A 27,856-nucleotide genomic window follows, 5' to 3' on the forward strand; every position below is an offset into this window, starting at 1 on the left:
CTTTTTGATGGTGATTGACCCCTTCTAGCAGTTGTAATGACCTGCAGTCTTTATCTTCAATCGAGCCTTATACAATCTTCCTTATAGTAGAGTTGTTTTATGAACAAGTCCAGATTTCCTACCCAAGGAGTTTCTGATTTTCATATTAGCCTGACTCTCTTGCTTCCTAATCCTTCCACTCCTGCAGAGGTCACTTTACTCTTTGAGTGTTAGTCCTCAAATTATGTTTAGATGGGTCAAAGCATACAAGAAACACTAATCAACTATTTAATTATGGACCCCTCCATATTGGCATGGCATCTAGAACACAAACTGTTTGCAAGACTGATTATTTTGTATTTTTAAATAACACAAACTTTCCAGGTAAACAAAGAGCTCCTATTTTCATATAGTAGTTTGTCTACCCCACATATGGAAGATGTACTGAGGTTTATGAAATTATTGAAAATGGTTATGACCAAGAGCACGGGTCGCTTTAAAAAAAAAAAAAAAAGTTTTACATTTTCAATACAGACAAAATAGTGCAGCATTGTGCTATCAGGTTTCCTCACATTGTTGTAGAAACTGGAGCTTCACAGCCGGGGGCAAGGAAAGAAGAGGGATAGATAAACATCCGGCATCCACATGCATTGAGGTGTTGTATAGGGGAACAGTGCACGCGTTTGACCTTTTTGTGATCCATAAATGGACCCACTAGTGGCAGAACGGGACACCCTGGCTCATCTAGCTCAGTCTTGGTTATCGCAGTGGGTGCTGCGTCTCCATCCGGTGTTAAAATCTGATTTGTCTCACAGAAGTCTTTTTTTTTTTTGTAGAGTTTTATATAGCGCGAACTAGACCCGAACCGAATCGGGTATCAGAGCGCTTTACATAGCACCAGTTACGTTACATGAGGACGGAGACACATTCATTTTAGGCACGGGGAGATTAAGTGATTTGCCCAGAATCACAGGAGGTTTTGGCGTAGTTACTGAGACTCGAACCCAGATTCCGAGGTCGAGCGCCTTAGCCGTTAGGCCAACTCCTCTCCCCCTCTCTTGATAACCCAACTTGCCTAGCAAGTCACCCCAACAAACACTGGTAACCGTAACCTAATTTTTACCTCTAAGGAAGCTAGAAATTGACTCATTAACATCTTTTGTTGCACCTCCGCAGCATGAATCTCCAGCAAATGTTTTTTTCTTTTATTGTTTATTCCAGCATTGAAATAGAATCCAGCTTTTTAATTGGAGTGTTTTAGTTTTAATTAACCAAATGTTTGTGTAAGCTGAAGGATCTATGCTATGTGTGATTGAATTGCATTATTATTATTATAACAATTTGACCTGCAAGGTTTTTTTTGTCCTTCATTTTAAGATACCACCTGGGACTCTGGTCGTGGAGGTAATTCATACGTGAATGGATTTAATGACCGTGACAGCAGAGTGAATGGATTTGACAGAGATCGCAGTGGTTTTGCCGCAAGAGGTGGACCTGGAAGCAGTGATAGAGGTGTGTTTTTTTTCCTACCTTTTTTCTTTTTTTTTTTTTTCTATGGTCTTCTTTGCTATATAATTTCATCAAGCATTTTAGGTGTTTAAGAAGGGGTTACATAAAGCTTTTTTGTGAGAGGGTGGAATTGATTAGGATGTTTTATTTCTTAATGCTCCACTTTTGCACTACTAGAAGCACCACTTAATTGTAGCAAGTGGTGCACCTAGTTTTATTAAGACAGTACTAGAAAGCAAAGTTACACCTAACCTGCCTTGGCGAAAACACTTTACCCGGTCCACTCCATGTATCCCACTACCCTATCCCGTCCCACTCTACCCCATCCCAGTCTACTCCACTTGACTTAAATCTACCTCGGTCTACCCCCACCTCACAATTTCATACCGGACCCCTCAGTCTGCTTTTAGAACAGCACACACCATGGAGCCTGCCCTTCAGGCAGTTATTAAATCCCCTAGGGAATTGCTGGATGTAGGCACCCTGACGATGCTGACATTAAATTTGTCAGCTGCCTTCGATACGGTCCCTCAGTCCATCCTTGTTTAAAGACTGTACATATAGGCATACATGCGAAAGCGCTAGCATAGTTGTCTTTCTGGCTGACCAAACCCATGCAGTCTTGATCCATCCCTTCAAATCTAGGACAGTCAAGTAAGCGGGTATCTTGGGGAACCTTCCTGAGTCCTAACCTTTTTAGGTCTCGGTTAGCGTAGGCTGCGCATATGCGCAGTCCCGCTGGCGAGATTTAATATCTGAGTAGCGAGTTTTAGCCCCACCCCTCTTCTCCATCCTAAACGGCGGCCAGCCATTGGAGAAGAGGTCTGTGACGTCATTCTTTCGAGCTAAGCCCTGTCTTTTTCGGATGGGGGGGGGTCGCGTTTTTGACAATCTTTCTACCTAGTGACGTTTTCAGTCAAAAACACGCCCCCCAGTCTGAGAAGGACAGGGCTTGGATAGAAAGAAGAACCATTTGTCTGTAAGCCCTGTCCTTTTCAGACTGGGGGGCGTGTTTTTGATTGCGGGGCGTGTTTTCTAGGATGCAAACAAGAATCTGAAAAGGACGGGGCTTAGAGACAAATGGCGAGCGGTAGAGCGCTTGTTTTTCATTCTTATAGCGCGAACTCGACCCGAGGGTATCGAAGCACTTTAACATGAGCACTAACCAATTGCATTACAGACTGACATGGACAGCTTTTATTTTAGGCCTGATCTTCTCGCCAAGACTCAAACCCGGTTCCACAGCTTTAAAGTCGGCCGCTGTAGCCATTACAACCCATCTTCTATCTGCACTTCGTTTAATTACGGTTGCACAAGAAGCCGTTGAAACAGAGGGTTCCTCTAATGGGCGACAGGAAGCCGCCTTCATGCTGACCAGGAGGAAGCACTTGCATGGTCGGTCTCGTGACCGCTGTCCCAGCAGCCTCCCTCTGGCGGCGAAAGCCGGTGTTCGGCTATGTGGGTGACTGGTCTCTGTCTAGCCTCTGGAGTATGATGGGTTCTCACATTTCCAGGTGGAGCTTTGTCAGCGCTGCCCCTCAGAGCCCGGTGGGAGTGGTGTGTAGGTTGTTGACTTACTGCCTCGTAAACTCGTGAGTCAGTCAGCAGTTGTAATGCAAGACCTGTGCTGCCCCTCTCGTGTGTCCTGTGTTCAATCGTGGCTCCTCCTCAGGGGCGGAGGCCGAGCAGTGCTGACTGCCTCCAGGTGCTGGGCGGCCCTGGCCCAGCCTACCCCCGCAGCTGGATACAGGCTCAGTCCAGAGGGGACATAGCCGTTATCAGCTGCGGCACCAAGCCCGGGCCCCGTGATTTGAAACATGGGGACGCTGAAGAGGCTGCAGCTGCTCTGCGAGGACTTGCAGCACTCGGACAAGGTGGCGCGCTTTCAGCGGCTGTGTGGGGTAGGAGAAGCCGTGGAGAAGAAATCCGGGGTGGAAGATATCGTAGCAAATGGATGGGAGCACCAGGAGCTGGGGCACAGGCCCCCCAAGGACAGTGTTTGGGGGGGGGAAGGAGAGCGAAGGAACGCTCTTAACGGGGGAGGAAGGCCAGCCTTTCGTGATCCGTAACCGGGCACTGTACAACTTGTTCACCCTGGGCACAGAGCTCTTCTGTATCTCATTTTTCCCCTTCTGGATCTGGAACGTGGACCTCTATGTGGGACGGCGGCTGATCATCGTCTGGGTGATGTACCTGGGCCAATGCACCAAAGACTTAGTGCGGCGCCCCCGACCCCCCCCTCGCCGCCCGTGTTGAAGCTAGAGGTTTTTTACAACTCAGAGTACAGCATGCCCTCCCCGCACGCCATGTCCGGCACCGCCATCCCACTCTATGTGCTGCTGCTGTCCTACGGCCGTTGGCAGGTGAGTGCCCATGGGTGTTGTGTCCGTTTCACTTTGCACCTTAGTTTGCGGGCGAAAGTGACTGGTGCGCGTAAAGAGGGTTGCTGTCAAAAGTGTCTCTTGTTAAAGGATGTGGGGGTTATATTGGGGGTGGGGTGCTATTTCCCATCTATCCAATTTCACCGCCGGTTGTAGTGGTGCCTGGGATGGGAGTCCTTAAATTGCTGCCGAGAGTGACCGGCGATGCACCGAAATATCTACGTTAAGACCTAGATATGGGCTACATTACCGGAGTGTCTGAGTTAATTGTACTGTTAAGTGACTGATGGTATCTCAACGGGCCCCAACCTCATTGTGTTTAAGTTGTGAATATTGCCACGGTTGTAACAATGGAACAATTAACAATTATTTAAAACGTTTATTTTGCATGCTACAGCTGTTGCCGTTCAAAAAGCTTAACGTAGCTGCCTGTCTAACGTGCCTATAAGAGTTAAAGGAGAGCACCGCTTATGGGAAATATGTCTTTCTTCCACCCGCCCCCATCGTAGCACACAACAATCTAAAGCACCATCATGTGCTGCAGCTGGGAGCATCTAGTTTATTTAATGTGATTAAAGGCATCTGGAGCTAGGGAGTTCCTACAGTCTTAATAATGTGCTACCTCCCAGACAGAAAAGCGGATATCTGTGCAACATGTCTGCCTGTGTTCAGCACACTTTGAGTAGTGCATAGATGGCATTAAGAAGAGTAAAAAAAATTTGGAAAGTGAGAAAAGCTTAGGAAATTGGTTCTAAAAATATTCCACCCGTTAACCCTTATTCCGACCATTGGCACTCAAAATAAATGCACACATGAAATCATACGGGTACTTTTTTGTACTGGCTCAAGTAGTGCCCACCCTTTTCCCACACTAAGAATGGAGACCTTGCGCTCTGTTCTGGAAGTCAAAATATGTCAGTGGGACAATGAATAGAACTGTACCTAAGAAGAGCTCCATAAGTCTGATGCTTTCTCAGTTCTTCACTCCCCAGATAATTTGTGTAGCTTCCACCTGCTGTTATCTCCTCTTAACACAACTACGGAAAAGCAAACCATTTGAGTCTCTGCAAATATCTTTTGTTCCAGTTGCTAAGTGTTCTCTTCCAGGGGATCCTCATCAATAGTCATAAGCACTGAATATTCCCGCCCATGTGTGGGACCCCGGAAACAATATAAAAAACACATATATCTCGCTTCACATATATATGTACATATATCATTTTTCTCACACCAATGCAGCTCCAAAACTGAGGCTAAAACAATGTAAACACATATACATGCACTGCAATTAGTAAGGAAAGAAAAAACACTTAAGGTCAAATAACCCTTGAACTTTGTGTTTTAATGAGTAAAACCTCTCCTAAATCCTGAAAATTGCTCATAAATAGACATTGTTAGCCCTCAGGCTGCATTGCAAAACAATAGCATAGAAAATAACCATTTTCAACAAAAAACTGGTACCGTGCCTTTAAGGCAGCCATGACCCCAGGCTTCCAATTATGCCTCAGGGGTGACAGTTAGGTCAGTGCTTTCCGGCTCCTTCAGTCAGGACCCTGGTGAAACAGCTCCCTTTCTTTTTGGCTTTCTGTCAAAAAATAATTTTGTTAATCTAGAATTTTTTACTTTCACTCGATGTCTTTTAGACCTAGGGTGCTACTACTACCTTTTTGAGGCTTAAAGGTGGTTTTTCTGTCAAAATGCCTTCCCTTTTTGACAAATGCCCTTCATGTGGAAGGAAGATGGCCAAGACTGGCACTCATTCAGTGTGTATCCTGTGCCTACCAGACTCTCATTCTTCAAAAACCTGTGAACACTGCCAGGTTTTATCATCCAGAACTCTCAAAGACCGAGAGAATTCGAATTTATGGACTTTCTGAGAGGAAGATCTCCCAAGAAGCAGAAAAGTCGGAAGGCGCGGTCGACGTCGAAAGAAGCCCTGACTTGTTCACCTTCGGCGTCGGGATCGGCGTCGGAAGCAGTCGACGGCAACAAAGATGTCTTCAGCGTCTACATCCAAGGTACCTCCGCTACAGACAGCGTCAAGGGATAGGTTACCGTCTAAGCATAAGAGCTCGACGGCGAACCAAACTGACGTCGAAGCAGCATAGTCATGCTGTGACGTCGAGGCATTCTCCGTCAACGCCTGGCCACCGGCGTTCGGCGTCAAGACAACCTCCGTCGACAACTAGTCGTGGTCGTTCGGCGTCGAGGGAACGTATGCCAACACATCGTCAAAGCAGCCCACGTCGACGCCCGGTCATCGGCGTTCGACATTGAGGCAGCCTCCGTTGCATTCAGACAAGCGGCATTCGACCTCGAGGCACCCTCTGTCGCCGACAGAGCACCGTCGATCGGCGTCAAAGCAGCCTCCGTCGTCGTCGAGCAGGCATCCTTCAACGGCGAGACGCTCTATGGAGAAGGACAGTCATCGACACTCTAGATCGGCGTCTAGGATATCACGGTCAGTGTCGAGAGCATCTATCTGCTCGGCGTTCGGCGTCGAAACAGCCACCGTCGACTGATCCGCGGAGATCCAGGGAACGGGGCGATTCGCAGCCAGTGAACATCTCTCCTTCAAGATCGCAGGAGAGGTCGCCTTTGGGGCAGGGTGGTGCAGGAGATGGAGAGTGAACCATTGGACCAGTCTCAAGTCCTAAGGTCTCAACTGGGTTCCCCAGGATCAGCATCGGCTGCGGAGGTGGAACAATCTCCATTACAGGATCCTCCTGCCAAGAGAAAGAGGGTCTCGGAAGAGAGAGATCGGTCGAGGTCTTCCTCTAGACGGTCTCTAGTGAGCCTATCCTCATCCTCCTCGGCATCTCGAAGTGGCAGATCCTCGGATGGGAAGACAGCGATTCGAATAGGGAGAGGTCCCCTTCAAGGTCTCAGCAGGATCAAGCGGATCAGCCTCCTCCACGGTCACGTTCGCCAGAGAGGGGTCGCACCCAAAAGTCGTCTCCTGTTCGTCTCTCCCCAAGGTGGTATAGACCTCTTCACCACTGGGCCAAGGACAAGGAGACGGCAGATCGGCTGAAGGCGTATCGAGATCAAGCCTTCCGCCGCAAAGAACGGTCTCGTTCTAGAGGACATTCAAGTAAAGGAAGATCTAGTCACAGGGAGCGTTCTCGTTCTATAACGCGCTCAACTAGAAGATCTAGGTCCAGGCGAACTCCTAGCTCTTCGTTCATCAAGGACCCGATCTCACAGGAATTACTCTCCGACTCTAACAAACAGTCCACGATCGAATATTCCCAACTGAGGATATTTTCTCGTTCCAAGACATCTTGGGCAGGGGAGCCCTGAAGTTAGGAGTGCCTATGACCGCTCCGCAGATCAAGACGGTCCTCTTTGAAACCCTGCAGCACAGAACGGCACCCAAACCCTTATTGCCGATGGTCCCGGGTATAATGGATACAGTAAATGAGGTCTTCCTGACTCCGGCGACGGTGAAGTCCGTCCCAGCGAGGATTCTCAAGAAATATCGTCCTCCTGAAGAGGATCCTCTGTTCCTCAAGTCCGATCCCCCGCCAGATTCAGTAATCATTGCGGCGGCTCAAAAATCCAATGCGGTGGCCTACTCATCCACGGTACCGCCGGATAAGGACAGCAAGGTACAAGACTCATGGGGGAGAAGAGTTTGTAACACCTCAGCTTCTTTCCTCAAGGTCTCCAATGCGGAATCTCTTCTGGGCAGATATGACAGATCTCTGTGGGACTCGCTTCAGAGGTTTTCTGAAAAACTTCCTCAGGAAGATAGAAAGGACTTTGAGGAGATTCTGTTGGAGGGCGGTCAAGTCTCCAATCAGATTATAGGAGCGGCGGCAGATGGAGCAACTCTGGCCTGCGCATGGTTATGCGCATGGAATCACAGCGAGGAGATCCTCATGGTTGTGCCTTACAGCATTGAAACCCGAGGCTCAATCCAGAGTACTAAATCTTCCTTTTTCAGGCGCATCTCTCTTTGGGGCGAGTGCTGATGAGGAGATGCAACGGATGAAAACGGAGTTAGACACCCTTAAAGCTGTGGGACTCACAAAGAAGAAGGAATTCCGGAAGAAGTTCCGTTCTGGCAACAAGGGCTCTTCGAAGCAGAGGGTTCAAACCCCTCACTGGCAGAAGGGCCAGAACCAGCAAGGCCAACAAAAATCGCAATATAAAGGCATGCACAATTCCAAAGGAAATGGAAATCGGCGCCAAGGCAACACCTTCAATAAGCCTCAGCAGAAGCAATGAGTCTTCACTTCCCCCAGCGCCGTTGTTCACTCTAGTGGGGGAAAGCATTGCACAGGGCAGAGTGGCAGGCCATTACGAAAGACCAATGGGTGTTGTCTACGCTGCAGAATGGGTACTGTCTTCGTTTCCATAGTCTACCTCCACCCGTTCCTCCAATGTCAACGTCAAGCCACCAGCTACAAATGTTAAAGAAAGAAGTAGCGACACTCCTCGGAATCAGTCATTGAGAGGGTGCCGGTGGCTCAAGGGGGGAAAGGAGTATACTCTAGGTATTTTCTGGTCAGAAAAAAGGGCCAAAAAGCGGAATACAGGCCTATTCTGGACTTGAGAACACTCAATCTACATGTACGAAAAGAAAAATTTCGCATGTTGGCGCTTCACCAAATCTATCCACATCTCAAGAAGAGGGATTGGATGTGTTCGGTGGACCTTCAAGACACATATTTTCATGTCCCGATACGGCCCGATCACAGGAGATTCCTTCGATTTCGGGTGGGGACCTCTCACTACCAGTTCAAAGTCCTTCCGTTTGGGTTGAAGCCGGCCCCCAGGGTGTTCACTAAGTGTGTTGCAGTGGTGGCAGCAGCTCTACGTCGCAGGGGAGTCTTCGTATACCCATACTTGAGACGATTGGCTGTTGAAAGGTCCAACTCAGGACAATGTAAGGAATCCATTCCAGACATGCATAGAACTTTGTCAATGTCTAGGCCTGCATGTCAACTACAAGAAGTCTGTCTCCCAACCCACTCGGACTCAGAGTGCGAAAGATAGCCTCCCTCTTAGGGTCGATGGCTTCCTGCATATTCTTAGTACCGAAGGCCAGACTTCGGATGCGTCCTCTTCAGCAGGATCTGGAGGACAAATGGGACCAGCAATCAGATCGCTGGGACGAACAGATCACTTTGTCGGAGGTAGCTCGATCTTCCATCCCGTGGTGGTCTAAGAAGCAGAACATGCAAGTGGGAGTTCTTTTCCATCAACCTCCTCCTACGCAAACGATCATCAGACTCTTTGCTGCAAGGCTGGGGGCGCACATCGTGCCTCTTCATGTGCAGGGTCTGTGGTTGTCCAAAGAAAGCACCTACCACATCAACTTGCTGGAATTGAGAGCAGTCCACCTGGCTCTCAAAGCGTTCCATCCCTCACTTCAGGACGAAGTGGTTCTAGTACAAACGGACATGGGCTTTTCATCAACTCACAAGTCAGAGTTCTAAAAAAACTGTAGACCATACAAAATGCGGCAGCTCGTCTTATTCTGGGAATCCCTAAGTTTGCCCCTCTCTCTGACGCAATAACAACTACACTGGCTGACGATTCAGAACCGAGCCAGATTTAAATCACAGTGCATTGTTTACAAAGCACTAAACAAACCGGGCCCGCAGTTCCTTATAGACCATATACGTCCTTACCAACCTATACGTCAGTTGCGCTCCACCAACAGCAACCAACTAACGGTACCTCGCACCAGAACAGTGATGTGGGGAGACCGACGGTTCGTGGTAGCAGTTTCCAAACTCTGGAATACTCTACCCCAGGATATTAGAGCATGTTCCACACTGCTCCAATTCCGCAAAAAACTGAGAACCTGGCTGTTCAATAAATAAGTTCTCGGTATAGAACAGAGGTCCGAGCAAGGCAGCTTAATTAACATCAAGCTGGCAAATTAATCAGCGCCAAGACACCCCAGGGTATATGCTGCACTTTATAAATGCCAATAAATAAATAAACACCACCACGATGTACTATTTGAACAAGCAGGGAGGAACCCGCTCAAGGACTCTGTCCCTAGAAGCTCTGTGCATCTGGCATTGGCTTCTGGCTCGCAAGTTGTCTGTACAAGCAGTCCACCACCCAGAAGAACAGAACGTGAGGGCGGACGAACTAAGTCGGCACTTCGAAGACAGAGAAGACTGGGTTCTCAACGACTAAGTGCTAGAAGACATTTTCCAGTCTTGGGGTCGTCCTTCCATAGATCTCTTAGCGGACGACGTAAACCGCAAATGCCCAAGGTTCGCCTTATCAACCAGGAACGAGGGGGAATGCTCTTTTGATCGATTGGTCAGGGGAATTTGTGTACGCCTTTCCACCCCTTCCGCTGATCCCGAAGGTGGTGAGCAAGCTGACCCACTCGTGCACAACAATGATCCTGATTGCCCCCGACTGGCCGAGGCAATGGTGGTACACAGACCTACTTCACCTGTCAGTGTCTCCTCACAAGAGGCTTCCATGCAGGCCGGACCTGTTATGGAAGATGAACGGGAGGATTCACCATGCCAACCTTCCGTCACTGAACTTGGCAGCATGGCTCCGGAGGTCATTCAGTACGGCCATCTAGGACTGCCACAAGACTGCATGTCCATTCTGAGAGAAGCACGACGTCCTTCCACAAGACATTCTTACGCATGCAAGTGGAAGAGGTTCTATATGTGGTGCATGCAGAATGGTCACAATCCCGTGAAGAGTCGGGAAGAAGCAGTTCTTCCATACTTGTTGTACCTGGCTAAGGCAGGTTTGAAGTTTAACTCCATTAAGGTGCATTTAGCTGCTATAACTGCTTATAGGCGATCACCTTCACAAACCTCTTTTTTCCAGTTGCCAGCAGTAAAAGATTTCCTGCAAGGTCTGAAAAAGGTGTATCCTCCGGTATGGCCTCCTTCTCCTCCCTGGGAGCTGAACCTAGTACTATCAAAGTTGATGGGCCCTCCTTTTGAGCCCATTCATAAAGCTACTTTACAGCATATTTCCTGGAAAGCGTCTTTTTTGGTAGCGATTACGTCAGCCCGTAGGGCGAGCGAGATTCAGGCCCTCTGTACCAAAGAGCCTTATACAGTGTTTCATTTGAATAGAGTGGTGCTCAGAACGCACCCCTCTTTCCTGCCGAAAGTGGTGTCAGATTTTCATGTTAATCAGTCGATCTCTCTGCCCACTTTCTTTCCCAATCCCTCTGCTTTACACTCTTTGGACCTGAAAAGGGTTTTAAAGTTCTATCTGGACAGGTCCAAGTCTATTCGACATTCTGATCAATTATTTATTAACTACGGATCGATCAGAACTGGCCATGCAGCATCGAAACGTTCCATTTCCAGGTGGATCGTTTCGTGTATCAAACTTGCTTACCAATTGGCGCAGAAACCTCTGTGGTTTACCCCTAAAGCGCATTCCACTAGAGGTAGAGCTGCCACGGCAGCTTACCTGCATAATGTGCCCATGTCTGAGATTTGTAAAGCGGCGACCTGGAGGTCTGTCCATACATTTACCAGACATTACTGTCTAGATTCGGACACGAGAGCAGATACCCAGGTGGGCCAGGCCTCCCTGAGGAATCTGTTTAACAGCTGAGTTATTGGCTGTTATGGCTTGGTTGGGTCAAGTACTTGTCATTTACCTGCAGGGGGTTGATGGGCTTGCTATTCTATTCAGTGCTTATGACTATTGATGAGGATCCCCTGGAAGAGAACTAGGATTACAGGTAAGTATCAATTTTATTAAACTGTGCGATTACTTAAAATCTTAACAGTATAAAACACAGGAACACCCCCCCCCCCCCCCCCCCCCCCCCAGCAGGCCACTAAAACCATATGTGCAATATTAAAATAAAGTACTGACTGTTTTTACCACTTTGGTCCAAACAAAGTACTATTAAAAGAGAACAAAGTTTTGTGTGTTCCTTAACTTCACCCCTTCTAGAGACTGGGGGAGGTGTGGAAGTTCGGCATGGTCAGACACACTGCATGGCCAGTTGACAGTGAGTGGGTTCTTCTAGGAGAAGTGTGGAAATTCCACGTGGTTGTGCACATTGCACCGCCAGATCACAGTGGATGGGTTCTTCATTGGCCCTTATCCAACCCTGATTTAGTTCCTGGATCCAATACGTCCAGTTACTTTACGGGAACACCCTGAGTTAACCGTAAGCTGACATTGTTAGGGCTCCAGATAGTGCTCCTTACACAGTGTAGGGACCCTTAGGATCGGTGGCCTTTTGATGGATATCGAGTGCCCTTTTGACTTGGTGGGTGAACTTGCCGACCCTAGCTAATGGACAGGTTGTAGTTTCTGAGAAGCACCAGTCCGAGGCCTCTCTACATGTTCTATGGCCTAGGTTCCGTAAGGCCGGGCGCAACAAGTGATGGCGGTCGCTAGCCAACTTTGTACAGCAACACTGCAGGTGTAACCAAGACTCTCTGCGGTAGTTACATAATCGGCAGGCGATGGCAGCATCCATTCGTGCCCATTTTGGCTTGAAGTCCGTGATCATGAGGGCCAGGAGGCGCAGATACAGGATTTTCTTTCTCGCATGAGTTGTTAGTGCGTCTTGCAGATATGGTTGGGGTTTGCCAGGGATGTAAGACTTATCCAGGGCCAAGGTTAATGAATTGTGCCGTAGCGATGAGAGATCAAGCTCGAACGAGATGGACTGAACTTGGCGCTTTATTGCTAGGGCCCAAGCAAAGTATGGAATTTCATGAAGGGGCAAACTCTTACCCTCGATTTTCAGTAGGTCTATGCCTTGTGCCACCTTAGCGTGCCATGGGGAGCCCACTTCACCAAATACAGTTTTTAAGGCGTGCTTTAGGGTGTTTTCAGGAGCTTTCAGTGCTCTGATGTAGTATTTTATCAGGTCCCCCAGTAGTACCAACTCTGGTCGTTTCAGGCCTATTTCAAGCCTTAGCCTGTTATTCCTGGCCTGTCTGGGGGCCTGTAGCACCATCTTATACGCTTTCGCCTGGGCCGCGTTGACCATTTTCTCGAGTGCACCAGGGTAGGCAATGTGGCCATACGTAATGGGGGGAATGAGTTTTGCCCTAAGTACTGTCAGCATCGGTTCTACTGAAGAGCTGGCCAGGCGGTAGCTTAAGCGTCTTAAAGACAGAATTATTTTGTCTATTCTTGGTTTTAGCTCCTTTAGGTGTTTGGCTGCGGAGGCCCTCTCGGACACCCAGACTCCTAGATAGTTATAAGATGAGGCAGTAATGATACGGTGCTCCCCCAGGGACCATGTTGCTTCTTTTTTATGGTGGTGTTTGCCGAAGATTACTATCTTGGTTTTACTCGCATTGATTCGTAGGTCATTTTCCTTATTGTAGATTGCCAGGCTATTTAAAGCTCTTTGAAGACCCACCCTGGTGTGGTCCATGACCACCGTATCGTCAGCGTACTGGAGCGTGCCCAAGACCAGCTTCCCCAATCTTGGAGGTACTAAGTTGGCTTCTTTCAGGGCTTGCCCCATGTCCGCTGTGTACAGGTTGAAAAGTAGGGTTGCCAGGACGCACCCCTGCTTAAGTCCAGAGTTGGTGTTAATTCTTGCTGTTGTATTTGTGGGACTTAATTTCAACTGGACCCATGTTCCCTCATAGAGTGCCTTAATGGGAGAGGGGTTGGCCTAACGGCTAAGGCGCTCGACCTCGGTCCTGGGGAACTCGGTTCGAGTCTCGGTAACGACGCCAAAAAACCCCCTGTGATTCTGGGCAAATCACTTAATCTCCCCGTGCCTAAAATGAAAGTGTGTCCTCATGTAACGTAACTGGTGCTATGTAAAGCGCTCTGATAACTGATTCGGTTCATAGTTCGCGCTATATAAAACTCAGCAAAAAAAAAAAAAGGCTTTTAGGAGGACTTGGGGGAGCCCCGAGGACTTGAGGGAGCCCCCAGGACTAGAGTTTTGCCCATAGACGACTTCTGTTCACTCGATCAAAGGCTGTAGAGTAGTCTATAAAACAGCAATACAATGGCGGCTTATTCCTCGTGTTGGCCTTCTTCGCAAGGTAAGAAAGAGCTATGATGTTGTCCAGGGTGGAACTATTGGACCTGAATCCAGTCTGTGAGGGCGGGAGAATGCCGTTCTTATCCACCCAGGCCTCCAAGTCCCTTAGTAGAAGACGGGCGTATACCTTGGCTTCTATGTCTAAAAGGGCTAATAGCCTGTAGTTGGCCGGGTTCGAGTGGTCACCCTTCTTGTGAATGGGAAATAGGACTGAGCCTTTCCAGGAGGTTGGCAGGGTTGCAGTAGCGAATGAGTGATTGAATAGTGGGGTAAGTGTGGTTGCAAAAAAGGCTGAGGCGGTTTTACAAACCTGGGCAGGGATTCCATTTGGGCCTGGGGCCCCATTGGTTCTGATGGCCTTAATGTACTTTAACCCCTTCAGTGCTAATGACAAGGGTAACTCGTCATGGAGTTTCCATTGATTTCAATGGAAAGTGCATGCGGAGCCATAAAACACCTTAGCATCCAAGTGGTTAAAACCTCCTCCTCTGTGTACTTAGCGGGTCGACTCTGTCTAGGGACTTCAATCGGCACGCTTTGAGTATCGATGGTTACATCTGCCGCCTTGGACCACTCTAGACTGCCGGGGTTAGCCTGGTTTAGCTCGCAGGTGTAGAGCCCCTTGGCATACTGTTCCCACACAATCCCTGCAACACGGTTTTCCTTGTGTGCTCCACTGGGGTCAGGCTGTTGATGTAGCGCCATAACTTACTGTTATTTTTTTCTGTAATTAATGAAAACCCTGTAAGCCAGTTTTGTTCAGTCCGCTGCCTTTTTAGCTCCCAGGCTTTCTTTTTATAGTTGGCTCGCAGGGCAGAGATGGAAGACCTCCCTGGCAAATAAATGCCTTTCTTTTTTGCCCTGATTGCCATGTTGAGTGCGCGCTTACTCTGTATCAAACTCCGCGAATTTTGGCGTCTTGGACTGGTGTTATTTTGGCAGCTTCTTGGGTGGTTGATGTTACCCAGGCACTTTAATAAATCCTTAGTCAGAATTTCCCAGAAGTGTGTAATGTTCTCTGTATATTGTGACCTGAGTTCTGCCTCCCTGCTGGCTACAAAATCTGACAATCTGTGGCTAAGATTGATCGACCATTTTATTCTTTTGAGAACTAGATGTTCCCCACCTGTGGTTGCTCCGATTATTTCCTGGGATACCACCTGTTCCCGTGCCAGAATAAATGTGGCACGGAGAGGCCTGTGGTCACTTTCATCTCCGTCGTCCACAGTGAAGTCACAAAGTTTATGGGCCAGCCCTTAATTAGTAAAGATGTAGTCTATGGTGGAGACATTTCTAAAGGTCGGTTTGGCGGTCCATGCGGGATTGCTCATTTTTTGTATTCCGTGAGTTGATTGCAGTTTAAAATTTGAGAGAAATTCAAGCAAAGGGGCTAACTTCTTGCTTGTCGGTGCAACGGGTGTCAGACCCAGGCCTCTTATGTTGAAGTCACCCGCAATTATTACATCGTGGTGCGCTAGGCTTATGAGTAGATCTTCCAGTGTGGTAGTGAGTGGTTCCATAGCCTGAGGCGTTTGATATTTGGTCGGATTGATGTAACAATTGATTAATAGAAGGGACAGGACTTTTGACCCGATTTCAACCCCTCTATTATGATCGCTTGCAGGTCAGGTAGCACCAGTTTTAGTTCGGTGATCTTAAAGTTCGAGGCATGTGGGCTGCTAAATTCATATCTTTAGCATAGATCGCCGCCTAGTGTTGGGTCCGGATGATTGCACCTTGTTGTCCTGGAAGAGTCTTCGAAGTATCACGAGATAGGTGGCTCCTCCCCTGGACTACAGTGCGCATGGGCATCGACTCCATCCCCAGATTGTTTTTTTCCGCCATTGGGTTCGGATGGGATTTCGACGTCTCCTTGTCGGAATCGGGGAAAAAAAACGTAATTCTTACGGCCAAAAGGCCTTCGTTCCCTGCGTCGGTATTGTTAGCGTGCGGTCTCGAGCATCATCCCACTCTTCGAGTTGGATTTCTGCGGAGTCAATCAACTCTTCGGACATCGAGGCCCTCTCGTCAAGCAAGACCCAGACGACCTTACCATGGAACGATCTCCAAGTTCTGCCCCGTCTGTGGATCTAAATACCCACATATAGACGTGCATCCAGTCTGTAACAAATGCCTCTCGCCGGACCACAACGAGGACAACTGCATGGCCTGTTCAAAGTTCAGGTCAAAGAAAACGCTCAAGCTTCGGCGCGCGGCGCGCCTCGAGGCTCGGCGAGTGGCTCCGGCACCCGACTACATATTCGACCCCGCAGAAGAAGGCCGAAGCCATCCTCTTCAGATTTCACCACCGTCGACGGAGGTCGAGGCAGATCCCGAGGAACATGTCGAGGAACAGAGCCAAGACCTTGAATACGTCTAGGAGGTAGGGGCCGCGGAAGATAGCTCGGAGGAAGAGCTATGCCCTGAAAGTTACATGATTCAGGCTCAGGTCACGGGATCGCCACTCGGCCTTACCCACGACCCTGCACCGCTATCCCCGGCCCCGCCTTCGGGCCCGGCCATGGACACAACAGCGGAGACGCCATTGCGCGTATCGAAACCGAAACCTTCGGATTCGACAACACCTAAGATGGCCGACGTCCCATCGAAACCGAAACCTACGGCTTCGACAACACCTAAAATGGCCGACGTCCCATCTAAACTTACGAAGCCTGCTACCTTATCGACTCAGTCGCCCTCCGAAGTCGAAAAACGCTGTTGAATCGACAGCGCCGCAGAAGGTGCCCAAGGACTCGTCCTCGAAGAAGGTCGTCCATCAGGTGTCTGGCACGGTTACGCCGGCTAAATCCACCAAAGCCGTCGAACCAAAGACTGCTCAGGCCCTAGACCCAAAGTCCGGAGGCACTACGCATTGGCACAAAGACACCGGATCTACTACAACGGCACCGGCGCCTCAGCCTGTAACGGAGGCATGGACCGTCGCACCTGAAGATGCATCGGCGGCCACCGCTTCAACGCCGAAGGCCTCCGATGGTACTGGACGAAAGGCGTCGGTTACCAAACCCTCGGCTTCCTTCACGAAGCAAGTCGCTGACTCCCTCAAACGTATTCAGGGGAAGGCTTCCACGTCGACGACCCACACGCCGTCGGCTCCGAAACCGGTGGACGTACCTGCGAAGCCTGCGAGCAAGCTTCTCTACACTCTGCCGCCGAAGGTGGCACCAAAGGCGCTTGCACCCAAATCGGTGCCGAAGAACACGAACACGTCGGAAACTTCGACGCAAAGTGGCCTATTGGATCGACATCAAGCCGCAGAAGAAGAATCTGAGCATTTCATCGATGCCGAAACTGGGAAAATGACACTCTATAAAAGGAAAATCACTTCCCAACCACTACACTCATATGTCAATCCTCTAAAGAAGAAAAGGCCAGCACAGGACATTCCTGCCCTTGTGGAACCTATTCTGCCTCCTCCAAGGAGGACTCCATCACCTTCTCCAAACCAGTCAGAGGGAGAAGGAGATAACCAAGATGACCAGTACAATGTCCCGGACAATAATGACCCTGATGTCCATCAGGACTCATATGACGACACTGGTGACCAGGGAGGCCATCAGGTGGTACAGGACCCACAGGCTTTTGGTGCACTTACATCCCCAACTGAGGATTCTGCGGCATTCAATGCATTAATAGAGCGGGCAGCTGCTAATCATAATGTGGACATGCATGCTGACCCGGTGGAAGATTTCTTGTTTGACACTTTTTCTGTCTCAGAGAGAACAGTTAAAACCCTTCCTATGCTAAAAGGTGTCCTTAAGCATGCCCCAGAGATCTTTAAGGAACCTACCAGGGCGAGAGTGGTAAACCCACGTATCGAGAAGAAATACAAGCCGGCACCTGGGGACCCTGCATACATTCGGGGACAGTTGCCTCTGGACTCTCTGGTCGTTGCCAATGCCCGCAAGAGGGCGAACTCCCAGACGACGAGTGAAGCTCCTCCTCCAGACAAGGAGTCGAAAGTGCTTGAGGCTGGGGGCAAAAGGGTGGCTGCGCAGGCTGCCAATATCTGGCGTATATCAAACACTCAGGCACTATTGGCACGTTATGATAGGGAGCATTATGACACCCTAGAACAGCTCCTTCAACACCTACCTGACCAGTTTAAGGAGGGAGCAGAAATGCTCATACAAGAGGGGAAACTGATTTCAAACGCAGCAATAAAGTGTGCGCTTGATGTGGCTGATACAGCGGCTAGGGCGATTAACACTAGCGTCATGTTACGGCAACAAGCATGGCTTCGCATATCGGGGTTTAAGCCTGACATTCAAACAACAATACTCAACCAGCCCGTCAATCCTGACAGACTGTTTGGCCCTGATGTGGACACCACCCTCGAGAAAATTAAAAAGGACAATGAGACAGCTAAGTCCATGGGGGCGCTCCAGTCTCAACAGTTCAGGGGGAGCACTTTTCGTCGCTCAGGTGCACGCGGTGTTACCAGAGGACACTTGGGTCAACAAACACAGTTCACGAAAGGTGGTGCACAATCCTCGTACCCCAAACAGAATAGAGGGGGTTACAGAGGTAATAATTCCAAGGGCAGAGGAAACAACAACAACTTCCGTTCCTCTGCCGCAAACAAACAGTGACTCTGTGTCACTTCCCCCCGACCATCCAACACCTGTCGGGGGGAGACTCCAGCAGTTCCTGCCAGTCTGGACATCCATCACCACAGACAGGTGGGTAAGACAGCTTATCCAGTACGGTTATTGTTTGGAGTTGACCTCCACTCCACCCAACATTCCCCCAAGGCAACGTCCTATGTCGCCAGAGCACTTGCACTTATTGCAGCAGGAAGTAGTGGTGATGCTGCAAAAAGGCGCAATCGAGCTCGTACCGGTGGAGGAGGAAGGCGCAGGGGTCTATTCCCTGTACTTCCTTATCCCAAAAAAAGGACGGTTCTCTCAGACCCATTCTGGATCTATGCCCCCTCAACCTGTACATACTGTCAGAACATTTTCACATGCTTACACTGCAACAAATTCTTCCCCTGCTAAAACAAGGGGACTTTCTAGCAACCTTGGACCTCAAGGATGCTTATTTCCACATACCACTCCACCCATCCCACAGGAAGTACCTCAGGTTCACCATACAAAACAGGCATTATCAGTTCAGGGTTCTACCCTTCGGTGTGACCACTGCCCCCAGAGTGTTCACAAAGTGTCTGGCGACTGTGGCGGCGCACCTCATAAGACCGAACATACATGTCTACCCTTACCTGGACGACTGGCTCGTTCAAGCCAAGTCGGCTCAGCAGTGCGCCGCGGACATGTCACACACTATTCACCTCCTTCACAGTCTGGGGTTCTCGTTAAACTATCCGAAGTCGCACCTGCAGCCAGCCCACGTGCGTCAGTATCTGGGCGCGACAATAAATACGCTGACTGCTACAGCTCAGCCAAACCCTGTGAGGATCGACCGCATCCAGTCGCTCATTCAGAGGTTCAGACCGCAACACTCACTTCCAGCGAGAGTGTTTATGCAGTTGATAGGCATGATGGCCTCCTGCATCTTCATAGTCCCGCACGCGAGACTGCATATGCGTCCGCTCCAAGAATGCTTGGCACATCAGTGGACCCAGGCTCAAGGACAATTGAACGACCTAGTGTTGGTGACCGGTCGGGCATACAACTCTCTGCATTGGTGGAATCCACACAACCTTTGCAAGGGCCGACCGTTCCAAGAGCCTGTGCCACAGATTACCCTAACGACGGACGCATCTCTCCAGGGGTGGGGAGCTCATGTGCTCCACTACACGGTGCAGGGGCTATGGACGACACAGCAAAAGAGGATGCACATCAACTATCTAGAGTTGATGGCAATCTTCATGGCACTCAAGTCCTTCAAAGTACATCTGTGCAACAAGGTCGTGTTGATCCGGACGGACAACATGACAGCAATGTACTACATCCAGAAGCAGGGAGGTACGCACTTGCCACAGCTGTCTCATCTGGCTCAGAGCATGTGGAAGTGGGCCATTCAGAGGAACATTTGCCTCATGGCAGAACACCTCCCGGGCAAGGACAATCAGATGGCGGATCTGCTCAGCAGATACAGCCATCAGATGCACGAGTGGGAGATACATCCATGAGTACTCCGCCCGTACTTCCAGCAGTGGGGTCATCCAGAGATAGACCTGTTTGCCACAAAGGAAAACGCAAAATGCCAACACTTTGCCGCCAGGTTCCCTCACCCACAGTCGCAAGGCAATACGATATGGATGAACTGGTCAGGCAAATTTGCGTACGCTTTTCCCCCAGCACCTCTCATACCGCTGGTGGCAAGAAAGCTAAGGCAACACTCGATGACACTCATCCTGGTTGCTCCAACGTGGGCTCGCCAACCATGGTGCACCACGTTTCTAGAACTTTCCGTGGTACCGCATCAAAGGCTGCACCTCACACCCAGGCTCTTGACGCAGAACCATGGCGACATTCAGCATCCAGATCCGCATCAGCTCAATCTGGCGATCTGGCTCCTGAGGCCCTAGAGTTTGACTACCTCAACCTGCCTCCTGAATGCATGGACATCATCAAGGAGGCAAGGAAGCCCACTACCAGAGCTTGCTATGCAGCAAAATGGAAGCGTTTTGTCATCTACTGTACAGAACATCACATTGACCCCCTAGATGCTTCAATTCCTAACATCATCTGCGATTTGTTACATCTTTACAAATGCAATCTAGCGTACGCTTCCATTCGGATACACTTATCCGCCATAGCGGCTTATCTACAAAACAGGCAGCATCTCTCTGTTTTCAGGGTGCCTGCCGTTAAAGCCTTCCTAGAGGGACTGAAACGAGTCATTCGTCCAAGAACACCACCAGCTCCTGTGTGGAACCTCAATGTGGTCCTCACTAGGCTGATGGGCCCACCTTTCGAGCCACTGCACTCCTGCGAAATTCAGTTTCTGACCTGAAAGGTGGCTTTTCTCGTTTTTTTTTTTTAAGAACCTTTATTGAAAGATACGTATAAGTACAAGCGCCGGCCTACAACCACAGGGGCCGGCCGCAAAATCAGGAGAGTCAATAAAACAGGGCAAAGCAATGTGTACGATAGAATGAATACAGGATGGACGTAAATAAATTCGTCATTCAGCCAGCGCCAGGATAAGAAAGGTTTCATTTTACATTATAGAAAGGAGGCAGCAACCATATCTACCAGGGCGTCATGCAACATATACAGAAACAGCCCCCCACGCAATCAGACGACCACAGTAGGGCAAAGCCCAAAGACCTCTCACGCCCACACAAGGTTCTAAATAAAGGACAAATTCCAGCGAACAAATAAAGTGGACGCCACATGTACAGCCCACCCGCCCCGAAAAAGGAGAAAGTGCAGACACTTACGAAACAAAGGAGTAAACACAAAGGGACATAGCCCACCCCCTGGAAAGAGGCAAAAAGGGACCATAGAATAAAACAAACTAAAATAACAAACACCCCCCCCACCCTACATCACTGTAATGGCTACGGCCTACCCCACTAAACAGCGTGCCTGTCGCCCAGAGTCACCCGAAATATAGAAGAAAGGGATTAATAACGAAGAAAGAGAGGGGAGAAAGAGAAAGGGAGAGGAAAAAGAAGGAAGGAAGGGAGAGGAGAGGAGCCAGCGATCGAGACATAGAACGCTACCCCCTCCGCAACAATAAGCACTAATCGAGGTCGAAACGGAGATTTGAGAAAAGCCTACACCAGGATGAAAACAGGAATCATACAAAATAACGAGGCCCGGAGATGCCATTTAAAAAGGTCCCACAGGCACCCGGGCACGATCACCCCTGTCCACTTTTATGAAGAGTCGAGCTTCCAGACCCCGCCACAGCCAAAAAACAGCAGAACACAGTGGGTCCATACCAGTCAGGAAAAGCCGGTGGGATCTCCGCAAAACACCGTCCCGGCCAACAAGAAGCAACCAGGAGAACTCGGCAGCAGTCAGAATGCAAAAGTTCCTCAAAGATCCACGTGGCCAAGCACAATATCTGGGCTGTCCAGCACGAAGCAAAGAAAGCAGGATGTAGGAAACACCGCAGCATCGGCACCGGGTACACTTGATCCCATAGAATCGAACACCCAGCCGGAGATCCCAGCACAGCCTCCGGAGAAGTTTCAACCATTACAATTCGGGGAGACGACACCTCGTCACAAAATGGCGGAGCAACCATGGCGGCGATCCGCAACTCCAAGACTCGGCATTTCAAGGACAGGTCGATCCGCAGAGCAGCCAGGGCAAACCAGACAGCACTCCGAGTCGGGGCCGCTCGAATCAAACGAGGGCTGGAGAAAGCAAATGCGGCGACTTCCCCATCTCCAGGAGAAAGACACACCGAGGGGCCATCCGCCATCTTAAGCACAGCGCCCGCCGCCACCGTCGCAGGCGCCTCCAAGTCCACCAGGAGCACCGGCGGCCCCAGGGCACACAGCCAATCCGCGGCGGATGGCGCTCGGCGGAGAAAGGAGAGTCACCAGAAGAACGGGCGTGCTCCCCACAGCACTCGGGGGGAGCCCAGCACCGGACCCCGGGCGGGAGAAGCAACAGGAGCGGGCTTCTCACTTGAGGGGTGCCGGACAGCGCGGCTTCTCTTCTTCGGGCCGGCAAGCAAGCGGACATACGGGGTGGCCCACCAGCGGGGGCGGGTCCGCCCCGGGGGTTCCGGCTCGCGGCTCTCAGGCTCCCACCAACGGGTCTCTCCACCGGTTCCGGACCGCCGGCACTCCGAACATCTCCGGGCAGGCACAGCACTCGAGGCCCCGGCGTCAGGGCCGGGAAGGCCAGCAAGGTGACAAGGGCAGAACGCCGAATTCACTGCACGCCAGAGCCCCAGAAAAGGATGGTAAGTGACGAAGAATGCTCCATACATTAGACGTTCGAAGGGCGTTGATGTACTACATTGATAGAACACAACCCTTTAGGAAAACACAACAACTTTTTGTTGCCTTCTCTGCACAGCACAAGGGCAACCCTATTTCCAAAGCAGGAATAGCCAGATGGATTGTTAAGTGCATTCAAATCTGTTTTCAAAAAGCTAAACGTACTTTAACAATACCCCCAAGGGCGCACTCCACACGCAAGATGGGGGCCTCCATGGCTTTCCTGGGAAACATTCCTTTGGAAGACATTTGTAAAGCAGCCACGTGGACTACACCGCACACATTTACCAAACACTACTGTGTCGATGTACATTCCAAGCAGCAAGCAGCTGTAGGACAGGCTGTTCTCAAGACACTCTTTCAGACTTCTGCAGCTGGCACGGGCAACCGCCGTTAATGGAGGGACTGCTATGTATTCTATGCTAAAGATATGAATTTAGCAGCCCACATGCCTCGAACTGAATATGCTACTTACCAGTATTCATCTGTTCTTGGCATGTAGGACTGCTAACATTCATATCGCCCACCCTCCCCCCCGGTGCGTAGCGGCTGCAGACACTCTTGCATTCAATCATTTGCATGGACATCCTTGCACTTTTCACTCCATCTTCTGCCACAATGGCGAAAAACAATCTGGGGATGGAGCCGATGCCCATGCGCACTGTAGTCCAGGGGAGGAGCCACCTATCTCAGGATACTTCGAAGACTCTTCCAGGACAACAATGTGCGATCATCCGGACCCAACACTAGGTGGCGATCTAATGCTAAGATATGAATGTTAGCAGACCTACATGCCAAGAACAGATGCATACTGGTAAGTAGCATATTCAGTTCGAGGCATGTGGGCTGCTAAATTCATATCTTAGCATTAGATCGCCGCCTAGTGTTGGGTCCGGATGATCGCACATTGTTGTCCTGGAAGAGTCTTCGAAGTATCCTGAGATAGGTGGCTCCTCCCCTGGACTACAGTGCGCATGGGCATCGGCTCCATCCCCAGATTGTTTTTTTCCGCCATTGGGTTCGGATGCGGTCTCGACTTCTCTCTGTCGGAACCGAGTAAAACTTACTTTTTAAGGCCAAAAGGCCTTATATTTCATAGCGTCGGTATTGTTTGCGCACGGTCTCGAGTTCTTTCCAACTCTTGGAGTCGGATTCAGCGGAGTTTTTCACTCTTCGGACGTCGAGGCCTTCTCATCGCGACACGACCGCAACTTTCCAGCATGGAGCGGAGTCCGTTTAAGTACTGTCCGCTCTGTGGGTCTAAGTACCCACATATAGACCTGCACCCGGTCTGTAACAAATGCCTTTCACCGGACCATGACGACGGCAAGTGCAAGGCTTGCGCTCAGTTCCGGTCTAAGAAGACTCTCAAGCTCCGGCGCGCGGTGCGCCTGGAGGCCAGACAAACTGCCCCGGATCCAGAAAACATCTTCGGCGACCAAGAAGAAGATGAACAGGGTCATCATCTCCAGATATCCCCACCCGAAACGGAGGTCGAGGCGGATCCGGTGGACGACGACGGAGTCGCGGGTCAAGGCCTTGAATACGTCGACGAGGTAGGGGACGTCGAAGAGATTTATGGGGCCGCGGAAGATAGCTCAGGGGACGGGCTATGCCCCGAAGGTTTAGAAGATCTCGATCGGGTCACGGGATCGCCAGTTGGCCTTACCCAAGACCCCGTGCCGCAAGCCACGGCCCCGCCATCAGGCCCGGCCACGGACATACTTGCTGAGCAGGCCGGATCGAAATCTAAATCGAAACCGAAACCTACGGTGTCGACTACACCTAAAATGGCCGACCCGAAAACTAAACCGAAACTTATGGACCCGAGCGTACCTAAAATGGCGGCCAGCCAACATAAAACTACAGCACCCGCCGCCGCATCGGCTCCGTCGACCTCCGGTCCGCAGAAGCCCAAGAAGTCGGTCGATTCCACAGGGTCAAAGTCGGCGCAAGAGGAGGGATCCTCTAAAAAGGGTAGTCGGCACGGATCAACCGCGGCGACACCGTCTAAGCACGCCAAGGCCAGCGGCACGGCTCCGGTTATGCCTGGGACTCCGTTAGTCGGTCGCGTAGTGGACACGGACCCGACACAGGCGCACGGATCGACAGCTGGCACATCTGCGCATCGATCCAAGGACTCTGGGTCAGCGACAACTGCATCGGCGTCCAAACCTAAGAAAGGCCACCATGACGTAGGATCCGAGGGGAAGGTCAAGACATCCTCGTCGGCGCCAAAAGCCACTGTGAGTGAAGCGTCCCCCATCGCCGCTTCGCTACAGAGAATCAGGGACAAGGCCGCTGCTACGTCGGCTCCGTTGCCATCGCCTCAGGCGCCGAAGGACGCTCCGGCAAAGCCGAAGAGTAAGCTTCTCTTCCTTCTGCCGCCGAAAGAGGCTCCGAAGGCCTTTTCCACTAAATCGACGCCAAAGAAGTCTGATTCTTCTACGGCAGGAGCACCTTCAGGTCGAGAACTCGAATCAGAGGACGATTCTGAGCACTTCATCGACGCCAACACAGGCAAATCAACCCTATACAAAAGGAGGATCACTTCAGAGCCTCTGGACTCCTATGTCATCCCACTAAAGAAAAAAGGGTTCCTCAGGACGCTTCTAACCTCATAGAGCCTATCCAGCCTCCTCCAAGAAGAAGCCCTACTCCCTCACCAGAACAATCTGAGGGTGAGGGATATGATGAGGAGGACCAATACACCTTCCCCATCAATGAACCAGATGCACATCCAGATGCATATGATGACATTGGTGACCAAGGCACCCAGAGTGTGGGGCAAGACCCACAACCTTTCAGTGCACGTGCATCCCCAACAGAGGATTCTGCAGGTTTTCATGCACTAATTGAGAGGGCAGCTGCTAATCATGATGTGGACATGCATGCTGACCCGGTTGAAGAAGACTTTCTCTTTGACACCTTTTCAGTCTCTGAGAGGACTGTAAAGACACTGCCTATGCTCAAGGGGGTCCTCAAACATGCGGCGGACATCTTTAAAGAACCCACCAGGGCGAGAGTGGTCAATCCACGTATTGAAAAAAAGTACAGACCAGCACCTGCAGACCCTGCATACATTCGGGGACAGTTGCCGCTGGACTCCCTGGTGGTTGCCAATGCCCGCAAAAGGGCCAACTCCCAAACAACGGGTGAAGCTCCTCCCCCGGATAAGGAGTCCAAAGTGCTAGAGGCAGGGGGCAAAAGAGTTGCTGCACAGGCTGCCAACTTTTGGCGTATTTCTAATACACAAGCACTCTTAGCACTCTACGATAGGGCGCATTACGACACCCTAGAGCAGATTGTACAACACCTGCCTCCAAAGTTTCAAGAGGGCACCAGACTGCTTATAGAGGAAGGGAAACTGATCTCCAACGCAGCCATCAAGTGTGCACTTGACGCCGCAGACACAGCAGCTAGGGCGATCAACACTAGCGTCATGCTGAGACGACAGGCTTGGCTCCGCATATCAGGGTTTAAACCTGATATTCAGACAACCATCCTTAATCAGCCAGTCAATCCTGATCGACTGTTTGGTCCAGATGTTGACACCACCCTCAAAGATAAAAAAGGACACAGAAACTGCTAAGTCCATGGGGGCCCTACAGTCACAACAGTTTCGTGGCAGCAATTTTCGTCGCTCAGGTGCACGTGGAGTCACCAGAGGACAAATGGGTCAACAATCTCAATTTGCAAGAGGTGGAGCACAATCCTCGTTCACAAAACAGAACAAGGGAGGTTACAGAAATAACAGCAACAGAGGGCGCGGCAGAGGAAACAGCTCCCGCTCCTCTACCCCAAGCAAACAGTGACTCTCTGTCACTGCCCCCCGACCACTTAACACCTGTCGGGGGGAGACTGCAGCAGTTCCTGCCCGTCTGGAGAAACATCACCACAGACAGGTGGGTGCGACAACTAGTCCAGTATGGTTATTGCCTAGAGTTGAAATCCACTCCACCCAACATCCCGCCAAGGCAAAGGCCTATGTCCGCAGAGCACTTGCACTTATTGCAGCAGGAAGTAGTGGTGATGCTGCAAAAAGGCGCAATCGAGCTCGTGCCGGTGGGAGAGGAAGGCACAGGGGTATATATTCCCTGTACCACCTTATTCCGAAGAAGGACGGATCTCTCAGACCCATTCTAGATCTACGTCCCCTCAACCTGTACATACTATCAGAACACTTCCATATGCTTACACTGCAACAGATTCTTCCCTTGCTAAACCAAGGGGACTTCTTAGCAACCTTAGATCTCAAGGATGCTTATTTCCACATTCCACTACACCCGTCCCACAGGAAATACCTCAGATTCACTATCCAAGGCAGGCATTATCAGTTCAAGGTCCTACCCTTCGGAGTGACCACAGCCCCAAGGGTGTTTACCAAGTGTCTGGCGACAGTAGCAGCGCACCTCAGGAGGCAGAACATTCATGTCTACCCCTACCTAGACGACTGGCTCGTTCAAGCCAGGTCGGAACAACAGTGCGCCGCGGACATGTCGACTACCATTCACCTCCTTCACGATCTAGGCTTCTCGTTGAACTACCCAAAGTCGCATCTTCAGCCGGCACATGTCAGGCAGTTTCTAGGTGCGACGATCAATACCCTGACGGCCGTGGCTCAGCCAAACCAAGTCAGAATAGACAGCATGCAGTCTCTAATCCAAAAGTTCAGACCACAACACTCACTTCCAGCGAGAGTGTTCATGCAGTTGATTGGCATGATGGCCTCCTGCATCTTCATAGTCCCTCACGCACGTTTACATATGCGTCCGCTCCAGGAGTGCTTAGCAAATCAGTGGACACAGGCTCAGGGACAATTGACAGACCTAGTGTTGGTTACCAGTCGGGCATACGACTCTCTGCATTGGTGGACTCCACACAACCTTTGCAAGGGCCGACTGTTCCAGGAGCCAGTGCCACAGATTATCCTGACAACGGACGCATCTCTCCAGGGATGGGGAGCTCATCTGCTCACTTACACAGTGCAGGGACTATGGACGACGCAGCAACAGAAGATGCACATCAACTATCTGGAACTGATGGCAATCTTCATGGCACTTAAGTCCTTCATTGTACATCTGTGCAACAAGGTAGTGTTAG

At 50.4% G+C, this 27,856-nt stretch overlaps 1 protein-coding gene across 1 annotated transcript in view; it reads left to right on the forward strand.

The window, feature by feature from the left end:
- The window catches only part of DDX3X (DEAD-box helicase 3 X-linked), a 514,014-nt gene that overhangs the window by 182,469 nt on the left and 303,689 nt on the right, over nt 1–27,856 (forward strand). The window contains exon 4 of the mRNA XM_078658293.1: nt 1,357–1,491. Coding sequence (XP_078514419.1) covers nt 1,357–1,491 — 135 coding nt within the window. The remainder of the gene's footprint in view (nt 1–1,356; nt 1,492–27,856) is intronic.

Source organism: Lissotriton helveticus, chromosome 8 (assembly GCF_964261635.1).
Source record: "Lissotriton helveticus chromosome 8, aLisHel1.1, whole genome shotgun sequence".
In the NCBI taxonomy this organism is placed as follows: Eukaryota; Metazoa; Chordata; class Amphibia; order Caudata; family Salamandridae; genus Lissotriton; species Lissotriton helveticus.